General features: G+C 40.2%; 1 protein-coding gene across 2 annotated transcripts in view; it reads right to left on the bottom strand.

Moving 5' to 3' along the window:
* Window positions 1-3,917: 3,917 nt before the first annotated feature.
* HIBCH (3-hydroxyisobutyryl-CoA hydrolase) overlaps window positions 3,918-19,164 on the bottom strand; it is a 94,295-nt gene continuing 79,048 nt past the window's right edge. The window contains exons 12-14 of one of the 2 annotated variants that reach the window (XM_032860231.1): window positions 11,872-11,991; window positions 7,355-7,388; window positions 3,918-4,494 (exon numbers count right to left, since the gene is read on the bottom strand). In XM_032860231.1, the coding sequence (XP_032716122.1) occupies window positions 4,379-4,494; window positions 7,355-7,388; window positions 11,872-11,991 (270 nt within the window). In that variant the 3' untranslated portion in view covers window positions 3,918-4,378. The remainder of the gene's footprint in view (window positions 4,495-7,354; window positions 7,389-11,871; window positions 11,992-19,164) is intronic. The other variant, XM_032860232.1, reaches the window with a different exon arrangement.

Below are 19,164 nucleotides of genomic sequence, written 5' to 3'. Positions count from 1 at the left end.
GTTATTATAGAACTCAAGACTTCACACAACCTGAACAGGATACAATTTACAGAAGTCATGACAATGTTTATGGCATTGAATTAAGCAGCCCAGTGATATAACAAAACAAGAATTTTTACAAACACCAAAATATTAAAATAACGGGAGTCCTACTCAAGGTAGAAAGCAGAGCCTGTTCTCAGTGCTGCAGATATATGAAGTTTTACTGTCTCAAAGATGTAGAGAGTTGGTGTAATGGGCACTCCTTCCCATCTTTATTATTGACTAATGGGGCAAGTCCCATTGAGATTACTGTGGGACCAGTCTATGCATGAGACTAAACAGAAGATCAAACACTCCTTGGAAGAGAGTACTCATGTATTTTTTTTTTTTTATGGTAACGATGCCCATAAGGCATTTCCAGACATATACTATTTTCTTAAATTTGGCTAACTTTTTGGGGAATTTTTTTCTTCCCAAGAATTAAGTACTGTTTAAAATCAATGGAACAGATCTGGGAGTGGAAGAAGATACTAAGAAAACATAGCCTGCAGAAAAACTGGGACTCAGTCTCTAGAATGGTCTTTTCATCCAGATTTGTTACACACTGAGTTTAGTTGGAAAGGGAATTACTTAAGTCTGTGTGCATTAAATTCTTTTACTAAGATTCAACAGACCCTTGTCACTGACAGCTAAAGGAAGGCAGAAAAAGACTGTGACCTTTTTAATGAGATAAATATGTATTTGGCCTTGTAAGCAAGCAGAAATGCTACCTCTAATTTTAACTATCCTTTGAAACCCACAAAGAATGAATTCTCCCTGTTGTGTGGACAAAGGGAGTACTTTGAAGTGAGTCATGTGCCATCTTTTAGTTACCAAAGGACACCTGGTCCTTCAACTTTCATTTCACCTACTCCCAGGATTTGAACTGTACAGTTGTACTTGCAATCTAGAAACTTACACAGTAGAAAAACCACAACCCTTGTTAATACAAAGATCTGAAGTCCGAAAGCTAAGGAACAAAAGTTTTCTGAAAATGCAAAATATCTTTCGAGCTTGTGAAAAAAATTTAGGTTTTTGAGTATACAAATGACTCAGACAAAAGCCTAGATGTTGCCATTTTTCATTCATTTTATATCTCACAACAGACCACTTTTGCTGCAAAGTCATTTACTATTTAAAAGATACAGTATTAGGGTGAGAACACAAAGCCATAGCCACACAAAATTTTTCAGCACACGTACTATGTAGACTGTTGAGTTTTCTTATAAATATTTTAACCTCAGCTTCTTCCTGTGCCTGGGCCCCTATGTCCCAGGTGTGTAGCAGGGATGCCTGCCTGGTCCACATCTAGCAAGAATTCTCTGTTGCCACTCTGACACAATAGCAGTACGGTTTTGTCACCAAGTACCAACACCTCACTACTGACTTTTTTTTAAAAAGATTTTATTTATTTGACAGAGATCACAAGCAGGCAGAGAGGAAGGCAGATAGAGAGAGGGAAGCAGGCTCCCTGCAGAGCAGAGAGCCCGATGTGGGGCTCGATCCCAGGACCCTGGGATCATGACCTGAGCCAAAGGCAGAGGCTTTAACCCACTGAGCCACCCAGGCGCCCCGTCTCCTGACTCATTTTAACAGAGTATAGATCTTGCAACATAGAATTATCTTGGAAATATATGCTCTGTTATGTCAAACTATGGATAAGGAATCACGAGGCTTGCATCATCAGTGAGTTAGTCAAGACACCAAACTAGGGGCAGGCAGAAGAACCGGGTAAACAGATTAGTGCTGCATCCGATAATCATCAAGACACAGTTTGGTCTTGATGACAAGAACGGATGAGAACCTCTTTGATAGAATAACTTCTTTCATACCTTCGTGTCTAAATACTGGATCTACTTCATTTTGAACTTTCATGAACAGTAAAAGAATGGAGGATCTATGTGATAAGGAAGGAACATGTAAAACAGAAGACTGAGAGAATTGTTAGCTACTGGAAAGGGAAACATTTGTTCCGACTTAGACATCACAAACACAAATCAAAGAATAGTGGCCAAATTATAAAAGAAAGGAAACCGGGAAAATGAGGGCCCACGAAACAGCACTCACATCAGGCTCTGTCAGAAGACACACGGCAAAAACAAGACTCCAGTGTTCTCGCTGAGGGAAGGGACACAGTAGCAAGTTCCTTTCTTTACCACACTGGCACGTGCCCAACCACTGCATCTTTTCCCTTCAGAACATCCAGGATAGGGGCAGACGAGCCCAGTGTAACCAGGTACCTTGGATGGCAACTGCAAGGGCAGTAGGTGACCAGAGGAAGTGTGCCGGTCCCTCACGGAGACCCGCAAGAGTGCTTCACTGTCCCCCTGCCCAGGTGACAGGCTCTTGTGTTGTTCCCTTTCAGCTGCCAGCGTCTGATCCGAGAGGACTCTGTTTATCTGTCTCGCTTATCTGTTCTTTGCAAACTACCCGAGGTCACTAGCACTCAAAGCACAATTTAAGGGGATAAAACTGATCTTAGTTCCATAGGAATAGTTTGTGTCAAACTGCCTTATTAGTATTAAAAACAGACACATTGAATGAAGGAGCTAGCCTGACACTCCTATCCCACTTAATATCACCGGCATTTTATGAGAAGAGGGAACTGTACTTTTGTATTCTATGGCTTTAGAAATCAAAGTTAGAGACATATGATCAATACTGTCAAGGAATAGTGAGTTAAAAACAAAGTTCCAACAAATATATATTGTTTGCTTCATCGTAATGCCCTCATCCTGTATTTGTGGGGCCCGACAGGACATGCCTGCCTTGGAGCAGTGGGCACAAGCTCAGATGTACTCCCTCTATATTACTTTGCAAAACTCAAGTTTTGTTAATTCTCCTCCCTGTAAGACTTAGCTATGAAATGGTATTTTTCCAAATATTTTTGTGAAAGCATTTTTTTCTAACCATACAATAAAAGTCTAGTTGCCATGAACTAGCTGAGTTCTGATTAAAGCAAATGCCTTTCAATATTGTGTACTGTCAAGTTTTTCGATATAAAGAGCTTAACATTTTCTGCATTTCTAATGAACACGAAGTGAATAAAACTCCACTGACAGAAATAATCTCTTGGATCATTCAGGTCCAATTTAAGAGCTTTAAGAATATTAATGTAAACATGTCCACTACCATGCCATCTGTACTCTAAATCTGTTTGTGACTTTTGGCGTTGGGGGCGGGGGGAATGCTTCATGTTAAATATTTAGAAAATTTAAAGCAACTCCCAGATTGCAGTTCCCTCACCTATAAGAAGGGTGCAGGATATGACCTCTGACGTCTTTTTCAGTTCTGCCACTTTCTGTTCTTAAAAACCAGAAGTTCTCTTAGTTTCTGAATGGTTTGGGATGAAGGGAAAACTCTAAGTCACAAAAAAAATGATAAACCGACCTTTAAAGATTATTCTTACCCTGACTTTAATGTCTCAAGTCTGGAACACCCTGCAGTTTCTTGTGTACCTTAAGAAAAACTTATTTTGTCAACAGTTGTGGAATGTATTTCTATTCTGAACAAAAAGTCCTTTTTTTTTTTTCCCCTCCTGATTTATACTATGTAACAGCAAATAACTTATCACGCCCAAGTTTAATGTAAATTGTAAAAAGCAATGTTCTCTATTTTAGAGATTGGAGTTTCCTAATTCCTCATTCTTTCAGACTAACAAATCCTACAAAACAACCCATCACTTTCACCATAGGGAAGGATTCTGGTTAACTTGAGGGAAGACAAAAGCTGAGTTAATAATACCAGAGACAACCTCATAAAAACCTTTTTGCTTTGCCAGAGATTTCTAATATTATAAAAGGAACACTTCTATAGTAACATAGTTACTTTAAAACAGGTTTATATATCCAGAAAATTCTCTGAAGCATTAACAAAATAGCCAAAAAATTTCAGGGTTAATAATTATACATATGTTTATTTAATCAACATAAGAACTACTACCCAAAACCAAAACATAAGGTTCTCATTTCAATTAAATATTAAGACCTTCTAATTTTCCCATTTTTATAAAACGGGCTGGCAAACATTTTCTGAAAAGGATCAGAAAGTATTTTAGGCTTTGTAGGACTTAAGGTGTCTGTTGCACTACTCAAAGCAGCCGCAGACAACAGGTTAACAGCCCAGTGCAGTGACACGCCAGTCAATATTTACTTATGAGCACAGATATGAAATTGCATGTAACTTTCACATGTCATGACATATTAGTAGTTGATTTATTTTTCCTCAGCCATTTAAAAATGCAGAAAACATTCTTAGCTTGTGGAAAACTCAGCAACAGGCAGCAGGCCGGATCTGGCCCATGTACTATAGTTTGCCAACATGTGCTGCAAAATAATACCTTAAAAATCTAGTCACCTTAGAATTTCAAATCGTTACTTCCCAGAGACTTAAAGTAATTATTCAAATCTTCATCAGTAACTTCTTTTAGATCAGCTGGTCTCCACTTTGGACTCTGGTCTTTATCTATTAAAACTGTCAAGTGAAGACATAAAAAATGTTAGTATGTTTCCTTCCGGTATTACCAGATTTTAATTACTAAATTGAAAGAAACTACCTTACACAAGACATATTTTCTCTAGCACATTTTTTCCTGCAAAGTTAAAATTTTTGCATGTGTTCCATTTTTCTTTTAAATTAAGGCTCCATAGGATTTGGATGGACAGTAACTAACGTACTGATGATGACTCATGCGGTCACTTCCCACTCCACTAAGTCTGATGCCTGCAGCTTGAACACAGCCTATGAAATAATGTGGCTCAAGCCTTATTCCTCTTCAAACAAAATCGTAAATGAAATCTTGCTGTTATAAAGCAGCTAAAACCTGAGCTGGTGTGGTTTAAAGGGAAGGCAGGGGAGGGTGGAGGGCCCAGATCTGCCTTCTAAACTCCTCCGCGTTGAACTGAAAGGAAAATTACTTGAAGTAGAGGGAAGGGGGTGACTTTTGCATAATTCAATGTCGATACTGCTGTTCTGCTGAATCCTCTAGTTCACACAGCTCTGAATTAAAATAGCAGACTGTCTTCAGGTTATCCTAAGAAACTACTTCTCTTATTTCGGTGTAGTCATCATTTACTGTGGCCACATAGCATCCCCATGGGATCATAAGGATGAGGCAACTGGCAAACCTGTCCTTTAAAAAGGGAAGGGGTTGTCTGTTTCCTGGTTGTGAGAGTATACTACTGTATTACAGTCATTACTGCTTGGGAAAACTTGGTGATAGGTACACAGGATCCTTCTGCATTATTTCGTACAAAAAAAATAGTGGGGGGGGGACTACACTTAGTATGGTTGTGGTAGAGAATTTTAACCATGCTTAAAATGTGCATAATTCTTGGGGATACCGGAGGCTTTTTGTTGTTTTTAAGATTTATTTATTTTAGAGAGTGAGCAAACGAAGGGGGAGGAGGGACCAAGGGAGAGGAAGAGGGACTCCGGAGCAGAGCACGCTGAGGGCGGAGGCTGATGCAGGCTCCATCTCACAACCCTGAGATCTGACCTGACACAAACCAACACTTGGATGCTTCTACCGCCTGTACCACTCCAGTGTCCCACACAGGAGGTTTTTAAGTCTGGGCTGCCTAGCTACAGGTTTCTAGCTGGTATCAGATCAATGGTAACACTGATGTTATGATCCCTGCCAATCTGACAGTTTTACATTCCCCAAACAGCACAAGTAAAAACAATTCTGGAACATTCCTTTCTTCAAGAATCTCTTCCCTTAAAGCCCTCTGGCCAAAGCTATCATGGTATCTACCTCTCTGACAGTCTGCTGAAGGGCAAAAGGAAAGAATATTAATAAAATCTGTATGTTGTTCTCACAGAGACGGAATTTTTTTTTACTCAGCACAGATATAACTCAGCCAGGTAGACAGCTCAGGTTCTTTCAAGTCTCAGGAGGCACCCACTCAAATTCCTTTTGGTAACTCTCTAGTTCTGCTGAAATCTGTATTTATTTTCTTCTATAACCAGGAATAAGCTTATTCTAGCTGTTAAGAGTGAGAATTTTTGACAAACATTCCCCTAAATCTGCTAGTTTATTTTATCTAATTTGCTAACATATTTTATAACTAGCAAACTGTAGCCAACATTTGGTTACTATGCACGCACAGCAAACAGGCTGACCCAGATAGATGCTGCTTGCAAAACAGGGAGGCTGTGCTGAGAGACGAGGCGGTGTACTCTCTCTTCATTACAAAGTAGCTCGATAAGCTCCTGCGTTATGAATCATAGCTTTGGTGCTGCTCGGTTTCAACTGTTTCCATCAAATAACTGACAGTGTGCATGAGAACCATACCTTTGATTTTTAAGTTTAAGAGGGCTGCTATCACATAAAATGAATGCATTAAAACCCAAGGGGCACACAGGTCCTCCTAATATCAAAGGTCCAGGCTCTGATCCACATGCAGCAAGAATTTGCAGGGAATTAGTGGGAAAATGCACATTTTACTTGTTTTTATAAAACATACAGCCATTTCCTCTGACTCAATTCCGAGTCCTCTAAAAGGATTTGAATCCCTGCTTATTTCTGATGTTGTGCTGTAAGTTAAGAGAATTCTACTACAGTGACCAGTCTTTATCAAAGCTTACATACAGCTCAGCGAATATAACCTTTTATTCAGATAAAGTATATACAGAGTCTCTACTATATTAAAGCAATCCCTAAAAACATTAAAGAATCAGATATGCAAAATACACACAAGGGGAAACTCGCTCATGCAACATAAACGGCAGCTGTTACTTATGGGGATATGGGCTTATACATACACTGTTCACAGACTTGCTGCGAACAAAAAATAAACCATTTCACTTTCTCTAAATATGCTAACTTTGGAGATGATAAAAATAAATTACTAAGAGCGTTAGCAGATGTTACTAATTATGTCATTTTTTTTTCAATGTCAGTGTTTAACTCTCAGGTACAGGCGAAGAGGTAACGGTAGGGAGTGGCCAGGCCAGTACTGGAGAGAGGAGGGGGAGGGGACCTGAGGCTTCTCACAAGGGAATAAAAGCAGTTTTCCAAGGCTCCAGCAGTAGAATGAGTTTTCAGACCCAGCTGTACTTAGCAGAGGCCGTCCATGCGACTGGAGAAGCAGGATTACCTCTTACATACAAATTAGGGAGTGGTGACACAGGTTATGTGAATTTTCCAAACAATACTGATTTCAAAGACTGATATTCCCTTAGGCGCCAGCTGGTAATAAGAAAGGAACAACTTTGCAATCTTTACGAAAGTGGAATTTTCACTAATAAAACAACTATTATCTTTGATTCACAGTATATGCTCACAAATCCTACTTCCATAATAGCCAGGAAGAAAACGATCATCACTTACCTGCCCTAACACCTTCATAAAAGTCATGGCCTCCCTGAAAGAAAATTGAGATTAAACGGTGAATCTCTAGGCATCCTTATTCCCAGGGCCGATCTGTCTTCTCCACTCCCATGGCCACAGCCTGAAATCAACAGAGACTGGACTGCCTGTATGACCCACTCTCTTGATCACCGCCTCCGATCCTGGTCTGCTCAAGCCCTACGACTTTTCACCACTTTACTGTGGTCACTTTCCCCCTGAAAATGCCCTCATCTCCTTCAAGGCTTTTTCTCCCCTTGAGTCTGTCCTGGCAAAATCCCAGCACCACCTGCCCCTACCATTTGCATCTGCCTGCTTTCAAGGGGCTAAATCTTGGTGCAGAAAAATCTGTGATTGGTTTAATTTAAAATTCATGCCCACAAATCTCAAACAGGCATGGAAAACTGCCCAGTGGTCCATGTTCTCCTCAATTCCCAAGACAATGATTTCAACTATCTTCTGCCTTCTCAACCTCTACCCCTGGCAAATTTTTCTCTCACTGTATTCTCAGCTAATGACTTAACTTCCTACTTCATTACAAAAAGAGAAGTGCTAAGCCAGGAACTTTTGCAGCTTCCCACTCCTAAACTACCTGCAGCCCAACTACACCCATCTGTACCATGCCTTCCCTTTCCTGACTACAGAGAAAGCTCTTTCAAAGGCCTGTTCTCCTCCCCTCCCCCACCATTCCTACTCATATCTCTCTTCTCAAGGACTGTGCTTGAGAAGGTCATCTATCTCTATTTTTACCCCTGGCATCATCAGTGTAGGCAGCAAAACTCAGTGACTGACTGCAGTTCAAATATCTGGGATCAGACGAATGGATAAAGATGACGTGGTAGGTATAAACAATGGAATACTACTCAGCCATCAAAAAAGAAATTATCCCATTTGCAATGACGTGGACGGAACTAGAGGGAATTATGCTAAGCAAAATAAGTCAGTCAGAGAAAGACAATTATCATACAATCTCACTGATATGTGGAATTTAAGAAACAAAAGAGGGATCATAGGGGAAGAGACGGAATAATAAAACAAGATGAAACCAGAGAGGGAGACAAATCCTAAGAGACTCCTAATTGCAGGAAACAAACTGAGGGTTGCTGGAGGGGTGAGGGGTGGGGATATGGGGGGATGGGGTAACTGGGTGATGGACATTAAGGAGGGCACATGATGGAACAAGCGCTGGGTATTATTTAATACTGATGAATCACAGACCTGAACCTCTGAAACCAATGATATATTATATGTTAATTAAAAAAAAAAAAAACAGCAACAAATGTCTGGGCTCACCCGCTGCCTCTACTACACAGGAATGACGTGACCTTGGGCTAGTTAACTTCTCTAATGCCAAGTTTCCTTATATGGAATGGCAATACCACACCGTCCATGGGAGGGTTATCTTACTGCACATCCCAGCACAGTGCCTGACATACACTAAGTGCTCAGTAAATGTTAACTACTATCGGTATCAACATCATCTTCTGTCTCTACTGGGTCATTCCCTATCACTTATAAACATGTTCCAGCATCTTCCACCTTATAAAATAACAAGGAACCTCACTTGATTCCGCAGTTCCAGCTTCTGCCCCATTTGTTTCGAGAAGAGAAAGTCACATACGTAGAGCCTCCGCTGGTCCACATCCCATTTACTCATTTCCTCTCCAACTCGCCACACTAACTTTTGCCCCAGCGCTCCTCCGACACGGTGTGCCGAAATCCCGTGACTCCAGTGTTGCTGTATGTTAAAGATGTCTTCATCCTACCCTACTAGACACTTCGGTAATACTCCCTTCTCCTTGACACACTCATTTCTTGCTTTCACGACCCCACACTCTCCTGGTTCTCCCACCTGTGTCCTTTATCTCTTTCGCTGCTTTTTTCTCTAATCTGCTCAAAGTGCTGCATTTCCTGGGGCTCAGATCTACCTCTATCATTCTCCCTCTGCATGACCTTATCCATGCTGTACCTGACGCATCAGCATCTGACTTACCAGTTCTGTTACATATAAGATGTTGCTTCTCTACTCAAAAGCATCCAGTGGCTTCCCATTTACTCAGAACAAACGCCAAGTTATATGTGCTCTGGTTCCAGGTTATATGTGCTCTGCGCAGCCCTGCTCTATCCTGTTGACGCTGACCTCATCTCTCTCACTCATCGACCCCCCTTCTCCGCGCACTCCGTCCAGCTTCCTGCGGCTCCCGGATAGGCAGGCGCACCCCTGCCTCAGAGCTCTGTACCTGCCTCTGCCTGGATGCTTCTCCCCAGACCCTTGCACAGCTCCTTCCCTTACTTCCTTCAGGTTTTCACTCAAACAACATCTTCTTAGTCAGGTCTTCTCCGGCAAATCCCATCTGTAAGTTCAACCACACATGCCCCCCACCCCACCCGCTTTATGTCATATCCCCCTTCGCACTTTACTTTCACTCCTAGGTACTTACAGCCATAGACTGTGTACTTCACAGCCTTCCCTGTTTACGATCTCTTTCCCCCACTAGACAGTTCCATGACGGGCAGAGATTTTGTCTATCTGGTTTACCTACGCATTCTTGGTACCTCTACCAGTGCCTAGCACATGGTAAGCTTTTTTATTTATTAAGTAAATAAATCTCCAAAGTTCTTTTTTAAGATTTTCTTTATTCAGAGAGAGAGCGAGCGCACGCGCATGGACTGGAGAATCTCAAGCCGACTCCCCGCTGAGCACGGAGCCTGATGCAGAGACTTGGGGCTCGATCTCATGACCCATGACGACCTGAGCTGAAATCAAGAGTCGGATGCTTAACCGAATGAGACACTCAGGCGGCCCCTCCAAAGTTTCTTTTTTAAAAAAGTGGTTCTAATGTCTTTGAGACTTAAATCTCTCACCCACACCTCCTCCAAACTCCAACTCCTAAAGGCACTCTTTCCTTCCCTCACACTCATCAGGACCTATCAGGTCGTCTCTTACACTGGTCCTCAAAACCATTCACTCCTCTCCAGTGCTACCACCTTCGTCTAAGCCACTGCTACTCCGCAACTGGATTACTCCAGTAAACTCGCATCTGGTCTCTCCATTCACTCTTGAACCCTTCCAAACCCATCTCCACCCAGCAGCAGCAACTACCTTCTTAGAGCAAATGCAACCAAATCATCTACCGCTGTAACCCAAGAGACTTCTCAACACACTTGTTTCTTACACGCTAGGTCACAGATGAGCTGACAACTCCAAGATGTCTTCCCTTTGTCTCTCCCACTCCCTCCTGCCCCTGCATCATTCTATCATCAACCTGTACGTTTCCTTTGGAGCATGAACCACAATTTGTAATTACTTTACTTATTTTGCTTCCTTGTTCTTCATAGTCTCAGTAGACTATAAATTCCTCAAGAACAAGGGCTAGTCATTCTTTCTACAACGTAACACCTAGCACTGTGCCTGGCAACACAGCCAGCATACTTGCTGAAGGATGGAACTGATCAGTCCAGGCAGGGCAGTGAACGTACGGTGGAAAACATGGACTGTGGGGTTCACTGGGCAGTGGTCAGGAGAGCAGGCCCCAGAGTGAGCCCACCTGCTTTCACATACATGTGTCTGCCACTTAAGAGCCATACCACTTAGGCACGTTACCTCTCTGTGCCAGTTTCCTCATCTGTAAAGTGGAGACAAGAACGCTCCTGTCATTCTAGAAATAATGTCAAATGTAATGGAGAGGATACCTATGAAGCGCCTGTCATAGTACTTCTCTTAACAGCAGACTTCAGCTGCTACTTACATCTTACTAGAAGTGTGACTTCAAGATTAAAGTGACTAACAGAGTTTTATTTATAGTTAGATCAACTACTTTGAATACCTTAATAACTATTTCAAGATATGAAAATCCATTAGGGAGACCTACTTTCTAGTTATTAAACAAAGTATTTCCTTTAGGCCATAAATTAATCTAAGGGCCCTCTACATATAGCCCAAAACCAATGATTCTGCTTTCAAAGAGTTTATCATCTAGAAGAAGTGTCTATGACTCTGAAATGTCTCATTAAATTAATATTCTATGTCATTGGTCTATTTCAAGTGTATTTACAATGTTATTCTCAATGTTTAATCTATTAATTAAGACACGGAACAAACTAGTAACACCCATTCCTACATTTTACATAGACATACACTCCTCATTTTACCAGTGAGGGGATTCGGATTTACAGAGTTCATGCTTCTTGCCCAAAGGTCAGAGAGCAGGCCTGAAAAATGGTTTATTTCTATTTTGAACCCAACTTGAGATCAGAGGCTTTCTTACACTTAACACACAAATGTAACCGTTGTTTCCTAAGAGCTCAACTCAAGAACAGTGCCAGCGTGACAGTCCCGCGCCCCTTAAGCTAGCTGGTCTGTTGTGCTTCCACAGAGCAGATTAACAAGTAGTTTTAAGGGTTTTGTTTATAGTTTTCTGTATTTTACATGCTTTACAATGAACATCTATTACTTTCATAAATAGAAAATAAATATATATATATTTTTAAATTCTTACCATACAAGCTTGACTCAGCCGATATTCCATAGTAAATACTTCTTGCAAGGTCTTTGAAGAGCCCTCGATGAGCTGCCTTAGTGTGATCTTTAGGGATGTCGGGGACATTTTATTAATTATCTGTGGGAGAAAATTTTTTTTTACTAGTTTTAGCCCAAGTATTCCTTTATTACCTATAACAAATTAGCTGAGTTTTGATATGAATCTTATTAAAATTTGCTCCTTAAACAGTACTTTCACCTGATAGTTTCATAAAAGTGAGATTATGCCATAACCTCATCCTGTCAAAGCACCAATGGTTTTCTAATCTCCTGTAATAACGAAACAAATCATTCCACCAGTGGAATAAATGCTATACCCATAAATTAACAAAAGAAATCCATATTTTTGTAGCTGCCTGCCATAAATTATGATCCCAACTAGGTAAGCAAACAGTAATTATGCTGAAGTAAAATTAATATACATCTTACAAACAACTAAGATATCAGAGAACATTTTACTTTATAATATAAAAAAGGTACAGTAGAAATATAGCTCTTTCCTTCCCATTTTGCGACTATAGAGAAGTGTTTGAACTGAACTACACTCTTTATCTAAAAATAAATCTGCTTACCTTAAAAGTAAGAAGAGAAAACAAGACACCACGAGGTGGTCTTCTATAGTATTTAAATACTTAATAAAGGAAGAGTAACAGGCCGGACTCCTTGGCCACAGTGCCATGCACCCCTTCCTTCTGAATTTAAAGATGGTGTTACTAGTGTTCTGACGCACGTGTGTGACTGTGACCAGAAGCTGCTGCATATGTTACGTAATATGCTACGTAAGTTTGCTGTGTATATCTATCATGGGCTATGTAAAGCTGATGCTTGCCCTGGTCTTCATAACTGCAATACAGCTTTCAGGCCTATTGTTGAGTGATTGTCTCAAAGGCAGAAATTTCAGTTCCTGAGTTCAAAGAATTCCCCGCATCAAGATTCCAGGTTCTCTGCAGCGTCCTCAAGTGTGGCATGCAGATTCAGAGAACACGCCAAACGGACAGGACAGGATCTGACCTAACAGCTGCTGGAACTTGCACAGATGACTACTGTACAGGAAAAGTTCAGGGAAGTCAGTCTCCTACCTACAGTCACAGTGCTGAAGAAAAGATGAGCAAGAGAGAAAAGAAACTAAGCCTTTTCATGCAGCTGATTCATCTTCATCAGAACGCACCCTTCTGCCCTCAGCACTGCATGCACATGATCTCACTTAATGCCCCTGAAGCACTCCCACTCCACGGTCTCCCCTTTCTGGTTACAGACCATGAGGATGATGGCGCCTGCACAGCAGTCTGCGTACTGTGCTAGGAGGCCCCTCCTTTTCACAGGCAAGTAGACAAGGGGTCCATTTTGCTGACAAAACTGCTGGTTTTCTCTAGCAAGAGCAAGGACACAGGTGAACCACATGACCCAGGTGACCATCTAGAAGAGCTTCACTTACGGTGTTGAAAGCAGTACTTAAGGAATGACATAACCACGTTTTATCTTTTCTAGTCTACTAAGTCAATGAAGCTACAGTTCCCTTTCCAAAAGGCTGTAGTATATAAGCCCACAATCACGTACCTCAGCACTACCATTACGACTAACTGCACTCTATATACAATCTAAAATTCTCAAAACACAAACTCTCTTTGCCATACTTCCTCAGTTGGCTACCAATTACTCTCATTAAAAAGGCCACTTAACAGGAAAACCATCCCATCTACAACTGCACCAAAGATAATAAAATACTTAGGAATAAACTTAACCAAGGCGGTGAAAGACCTGTATGCTGAAAGCCATAAAACACTGATGAAAGAAACTGAAGATGACACAAACGACAGAAGGATATTCCACGCTCATGGATTAGAAAAACCAGTATTGTTAAAATGTTCATACTACACAAAGCAAGCTACAGATTTAATGCAATCCCTATCAAAATACCAGCAGCATTTTCCAAAGAACTAGAATAATGTTAAAATCCATATGGACCCAAAAAAGACCCCAAACAGCCAAAGCAATCTTGAGAAAAAAGAAGAAAGCTGCAAGTATTACAATCCCAGATTTCAAGATAACACTACAAAGCTGTAGTAATACTATAAAACAGTATGACAATGGAATGGAAAGAGACCTCAGAAATAAACCCACACTTAGATGGACGATTAACCTATAAGAAATGAGGCAGGACATATATACAATGGGGAAAAGATAGGCTCATTAATAGATGGTGCAGGGAAAACTGGACAGCTTCACACAAAAGAAAGAAACTGGACCACTTTCATACGGCATATTAAAAATAAGCTCAGAATGGATTAAAGACCTCAATGTGATACCTGAAACCACAAAACCCCTAAAAGAAAACATAGGTAGTAATTCTGACACTGCCAGTAGAAATATTTTCCTATATATGTCTCCTAAGGCAAGGGAAACATAGCAAAAATAAATTAGAGGGACTACACCAAAATAAAAAGCTTTTACACAGTGATGGAGACCATCAACAAAATGACAAGGCAACCTACTGAATGGGGGAAGATATCCGCAAATGATACAACCAGTAAGGGATTAATATCTAAAATATATAAAGAACTTCTACAACTCAACACAAACAATCCAGTCAAAAAACAGGCAAAAAACATGAACATTTTTCCAAAGAGGACATAAACATAGCCAACAAACACATGAAAAGATATTCAACATCACTGATCAGCAGTGAAATACAAATCAAAACCACCATGAGATACAGTATACCCTTGTCAAATGGCCAGTATAAAAAAGATAAGGAACAAGCGTTGGTGAGGATATGGAGAAGAAGGAACCCTCATGCACTGTTGGTAGGAATGCAAACTGGTGCAGCCACTGCGGAAAACATTATGGAGGTACCTCGAAAAAATTAAAAATAGAATTACCATGTGATCCAGTAATCCCACTACTAGGTAATTACCCAAAGAAAACAAAAACACTAATATGAAAAGATCCACACACCCCTATGTTTATTGCAACATTATTTACAGTAGCCAGAATACAAGAAGGAACCCAAGTGTGAATGAATAAAGAAGATGTGGTATATATATACAATGGCGTATTACCCAGTCATAATAAAGAATGAGATCTTGATTTTTGCAACAACATGGATGGACCTCATGCATATAATGCTAGTGAAATAAGTCTGAGAAAAAGAAATACCATATGACTTCATTCATGTGGTATTTAAGAAACAAAACAAATAAAGAAAAAAAAACAGACTTAAATACAGAGAACTGGGCAGGGGTGGGTGGAAGAATGGATGAGACAGACAGGAAAAAATGGCCACAAAGTAAGGGCTCCAGGTGTTTGTGCTGTGTCATGCACACATAAATACACTAGAAAAAAAAGGGAAGAAAATTTCAATTGAAAAGCTCCACTGGTTAAGACATTTAATGAATTAGTAATTAAAGAGATTTCCTGTTAACAGACACCATGTTAGAAAATAATGCATTGACAACCCAAGGAAAACTAGTTTCCAACAATTCTTAGTATACTGGCAATCTGGCACAGAGACTCAGGGTTTGAACTCTAGAGTCCACAACTCAGTGGTAGAATTCCAGCCCCACCACCTTCTACGTGATTGATCTTAGTTTCTTCATTTCTCAGATGGAGACTGTAATACTGTCCACCTCAAAAATGGATAGTGCAAGGAGTCAGAAACCAAGCCAAACAGGGAAGGGAAGGGAAGGGATGGAATATGTTCTAAGCACACTTCCCTTAGCTCACGTGTGCGCACACTGTACAAACGCGGAAACCAGCCTGGTAAGAATTTATCCAAGGTCACTCAGAGAGGAGTCCAAACCCCAGCCTGACAATCCCAAAGCCTACTTCACTCTACACACAAGGTTATAGAGGTAATCAATGCCAAAAGCTGATGAAAAGTCAAGAAGAACAAAGATGGAGAAGACATCATGTCAAGTGAGAGAAGTTAATAAAAACTTACTTGTGTAGTTTTGGTGGAAAGCGGGGGGAAGACAAAGTCAGGATGGTAGCTTGAGGAAAAACTGTTAAGAGAAGGCTTTTTCTTTTTAAGATTTTATTTATTTATTTGACAGAGAGAGAGATATTACAAGTAGGCAGAGAGACAGTCAGAGAGAGAGGGGGAAGCAGGCTCCCTGCTGAGCAGATGTGGGGCTCGATCCCAGAACCCTGGGATCATGACCCGAGCCGAAGGCAGAGACTTAATCCACTGAACCACTCAGGCGCCCCAAGAGAAGGCTTTTTCTAAGAGCAGGAAAGCTTTTGAAAATAAGGGCAGAAGGAAATGTGCGTTCACCCAAGAAGGTAAAATTTTACAGATAACTGAAAGACGGAGAAGACTGATGGCCAAGTAGTTCCTCAATGAGGCAGGAAAGGATGGAATGAAAGCACAGATGGGGATGTTTCCCTCAGCAAAAAGTAAGACACAGGTCAGAGGAATCAAAAGGATGATGCAAGAGGGTTAAAGGAGCTCATGTAATAGAGCCTCATTCATTACAAAGGGAACACGGAGACTATTCCAGAAAACTGGACAAATGACAAGGACTTGGATCTTCAGCTATGTCAGAAACGTGTATGGATACAATCATGTAACTACACAACCTGGTGAACATAATTCTCCTTCTTGGTAAAACACTGGTTAGTGTCGTAACTAAATTATCCAGCCCTTTAAAAATAAGCTGTCTCATGTATGCCAAAGAGCCAACTTCTTTTTTCCTATATTTTTATCAAATAATTCACATTCTCCTCTCAATTCAGTATTAGTGAGCATCTACTATGCATCAGACACTTCAGAGGAGACAACAGTGAACAGGACATGGTTGCACGCAGAGCGTTATCAGCATTATAGTCACCGCTTTTTTGGTAAGAATCCTAGGAACTCTTAAGTTTTACCAAATCTTAGGGATTTCCAACAAAAGAAAAACTCAGGATACCCCCTCTATCTCTCCCCTCAGCATCTACCAGAACACTCAGTAACATACAGTTTGATAAGCTTTATCCAACAAGCCTATACTGATACAATTAAAAGAACAATATTTTCAACAACCCTTTAATGATACAATTAGAAAAATTCTACCAAGTTGGCCTCAGGCTTCTTTGAAGGGACAATACAGACATATAAGCTCCAAATCCTTCTCTGATTTAGAGATGATCTTAGAAAAGAAGCTATAGAGGTTTTTCTTTATAAAAAAAAGGATGTCACTTATGACATTCTCTAAAAGCCTAGGCTGTTAGATTTAACTCCAAAAGAAGGAACCCCAACATTTAGGAATTCGTATATATTTGGATCATTTAAATTTACTATACTATGAACGGTGAATACTTTTCTAAATAATCTTACATATTTTGTACTTATACCTATAAATCTTTTCCAAGTGTTCAGATTGACAATAAACCAACAGAAATACAAAATACCTGAACTAAAGCAAGTCAGTCTAATTCATAGCATACTGAAGTTTCACAGAAACATTTTTATTTTTAAATATATTCTTTATCATTCTGAAGGGTCCTATTATATAAAGACCAAATAGTACTTTAAAGAAATGGGAACTGGTACTTCTATCTACAGCAAAGGCTTAGAGCCAGTCCAACAAGAGTGCTTTCTGCAATCGTATCTTAAGACTTTTCCAGTAATTTCTTAAAAGCCTTAGCAATTTAAATAAAATGGCAAAGATAACATCTGAAGAATCAAGTACTGCTCTTTCATGATCTCCCAAATGCTCATCATAGTGTTTTAGGGTCACTGATAATCCATCAGTGGATCCATCATTGGAAAGCTGTTTCCTGTTTACACATATTGATGTATTTTCCCCTTTATGGTTTACTGTCCTCCTTCTCCAAAGACACAATGCACCCAGCAACACTGCCATTAAATTATTCTTACTCATAGCAATAAACAGTACAGTGTAATGGGGACCTTCAGCAAATCGAATACCTACTTCTATATGTCAAACTGTTTTTTTAATATAATTTGGTATGTTATTTTGATTTTTTTTAATAATTGGCTTTACTCACATGTAACTTAGATATAAAATTCACTCATTTTAAGTGCAGAGTTCTGTAACTTTTGATAAATGTATACAGTTGTGCACTACTCCTACAATCAAGATTTGGAACATTTTTTTTCTTTAAGATTTTATTTATTTATTTGACAGAGAAAGAGATCACAAGCAGGCAGAGAGGCAGGCAGAGAGAGAGAGGAGGGAAGCAGGCTCCCTGCTGAGCAGAGAGACTGATGCGGGGCTCGATCCCAAGACCCTGAGATCATGACCTGAGCCGAAGGCAGTGGCTTAACCCACTGAGCCACCCAGGCACCCCAGGATTTGGAGCATTTTCATCACCACAAAGTTCTCCTTCCCTCAACTCTATCTGCAGATAACTGATGTATTTTCTATCCCTGTAATTTTGTATTCTCTAGAATTTCATAAAAATAAAATCAAAAGTAAGTAGTCCTGTGTGTCGTGTCTGCTTGCTTCCACCTGGCACAGTGCTTCCGCGACTCATGCATGCTGTTTCACGCAGCGCTAACTTGTCCCTTCCCACAGTTAAGCGGTATTCCAGTTCTTGGCCATTATAATAAAGTTACTATGAACGTGTGAGGAAAAGCATCTGTGTAGCCATATGTTTACATTCTTCTTGGGTAAATCCCTCGGGGTGGGACTGTTGGGTCTCGCAGTAAATGTACATGTAACTTACGAGGCTGCCAAATGGCTTTTCTGCCAGCAACGTGTGCGCTGTCGACGTTCCATATCCTTACCAACACTTGGCGTTGGTACATCAACCTTTTACATTCTAGCCACTCTAGCAGATGTGACATCTCACTGTGGTTTTAATTTGCATCTTCCTAATGATTAAAGATCTTAAGCATTTTTATGTGTGCTTACTGGCCATTCATACATGTTCTTTGGTGAACTGTCTAGATTCCCATTTTCTAGGTGCACAGTTTGTATTCTCATTAACTTCCAAGTGTTCTGTATATACAATAAAGCCCTGTTATCAGATATGAGTTCGGCAAATATATTTCTTCCCAAATGTGGTTTATTTTCTTCATAGTGCCTTTCAAAGAAGAAAAGTATTTAATTAAAATAAAGATCAATGTATTAACTTTTTTCTTGTGTAGCTCTTGCTTTTTGCATTAAAATGTCTTGGCTAACCCAAAGTCACAAAGATTTCCTGTTTTCTTTTGGAAGTGGTACAGTTTTAGCTCCTGAATTTAGGTGCATAATCCACTTTGACTAGCATACGGCGGAGTTCAGAGCATGTTACTTTGAGACAG

Source organism: Lontra canadensis, unplaced genomic scaffold (assembly GCF_010015895.1).
Source record: "Lontra canadensis isolate GAN:19392208 unplaced genomic scaffold, GSC_riverotter_1.0 scaffold18, whole genome shotgun sequence".
Classification (NCBI taxonomy): domain Eukaryota; kingdom Metazoa; phylum Chordata; class Mammalia; order Carnivora; family Mustelidae; genus Lontra; species Lontra canadensis.
The sequence above is the reverse complement of the archived record's forward strand: the minus strand, read 5'-3'. Positions and strand labels throughout refer to the sequence as shown.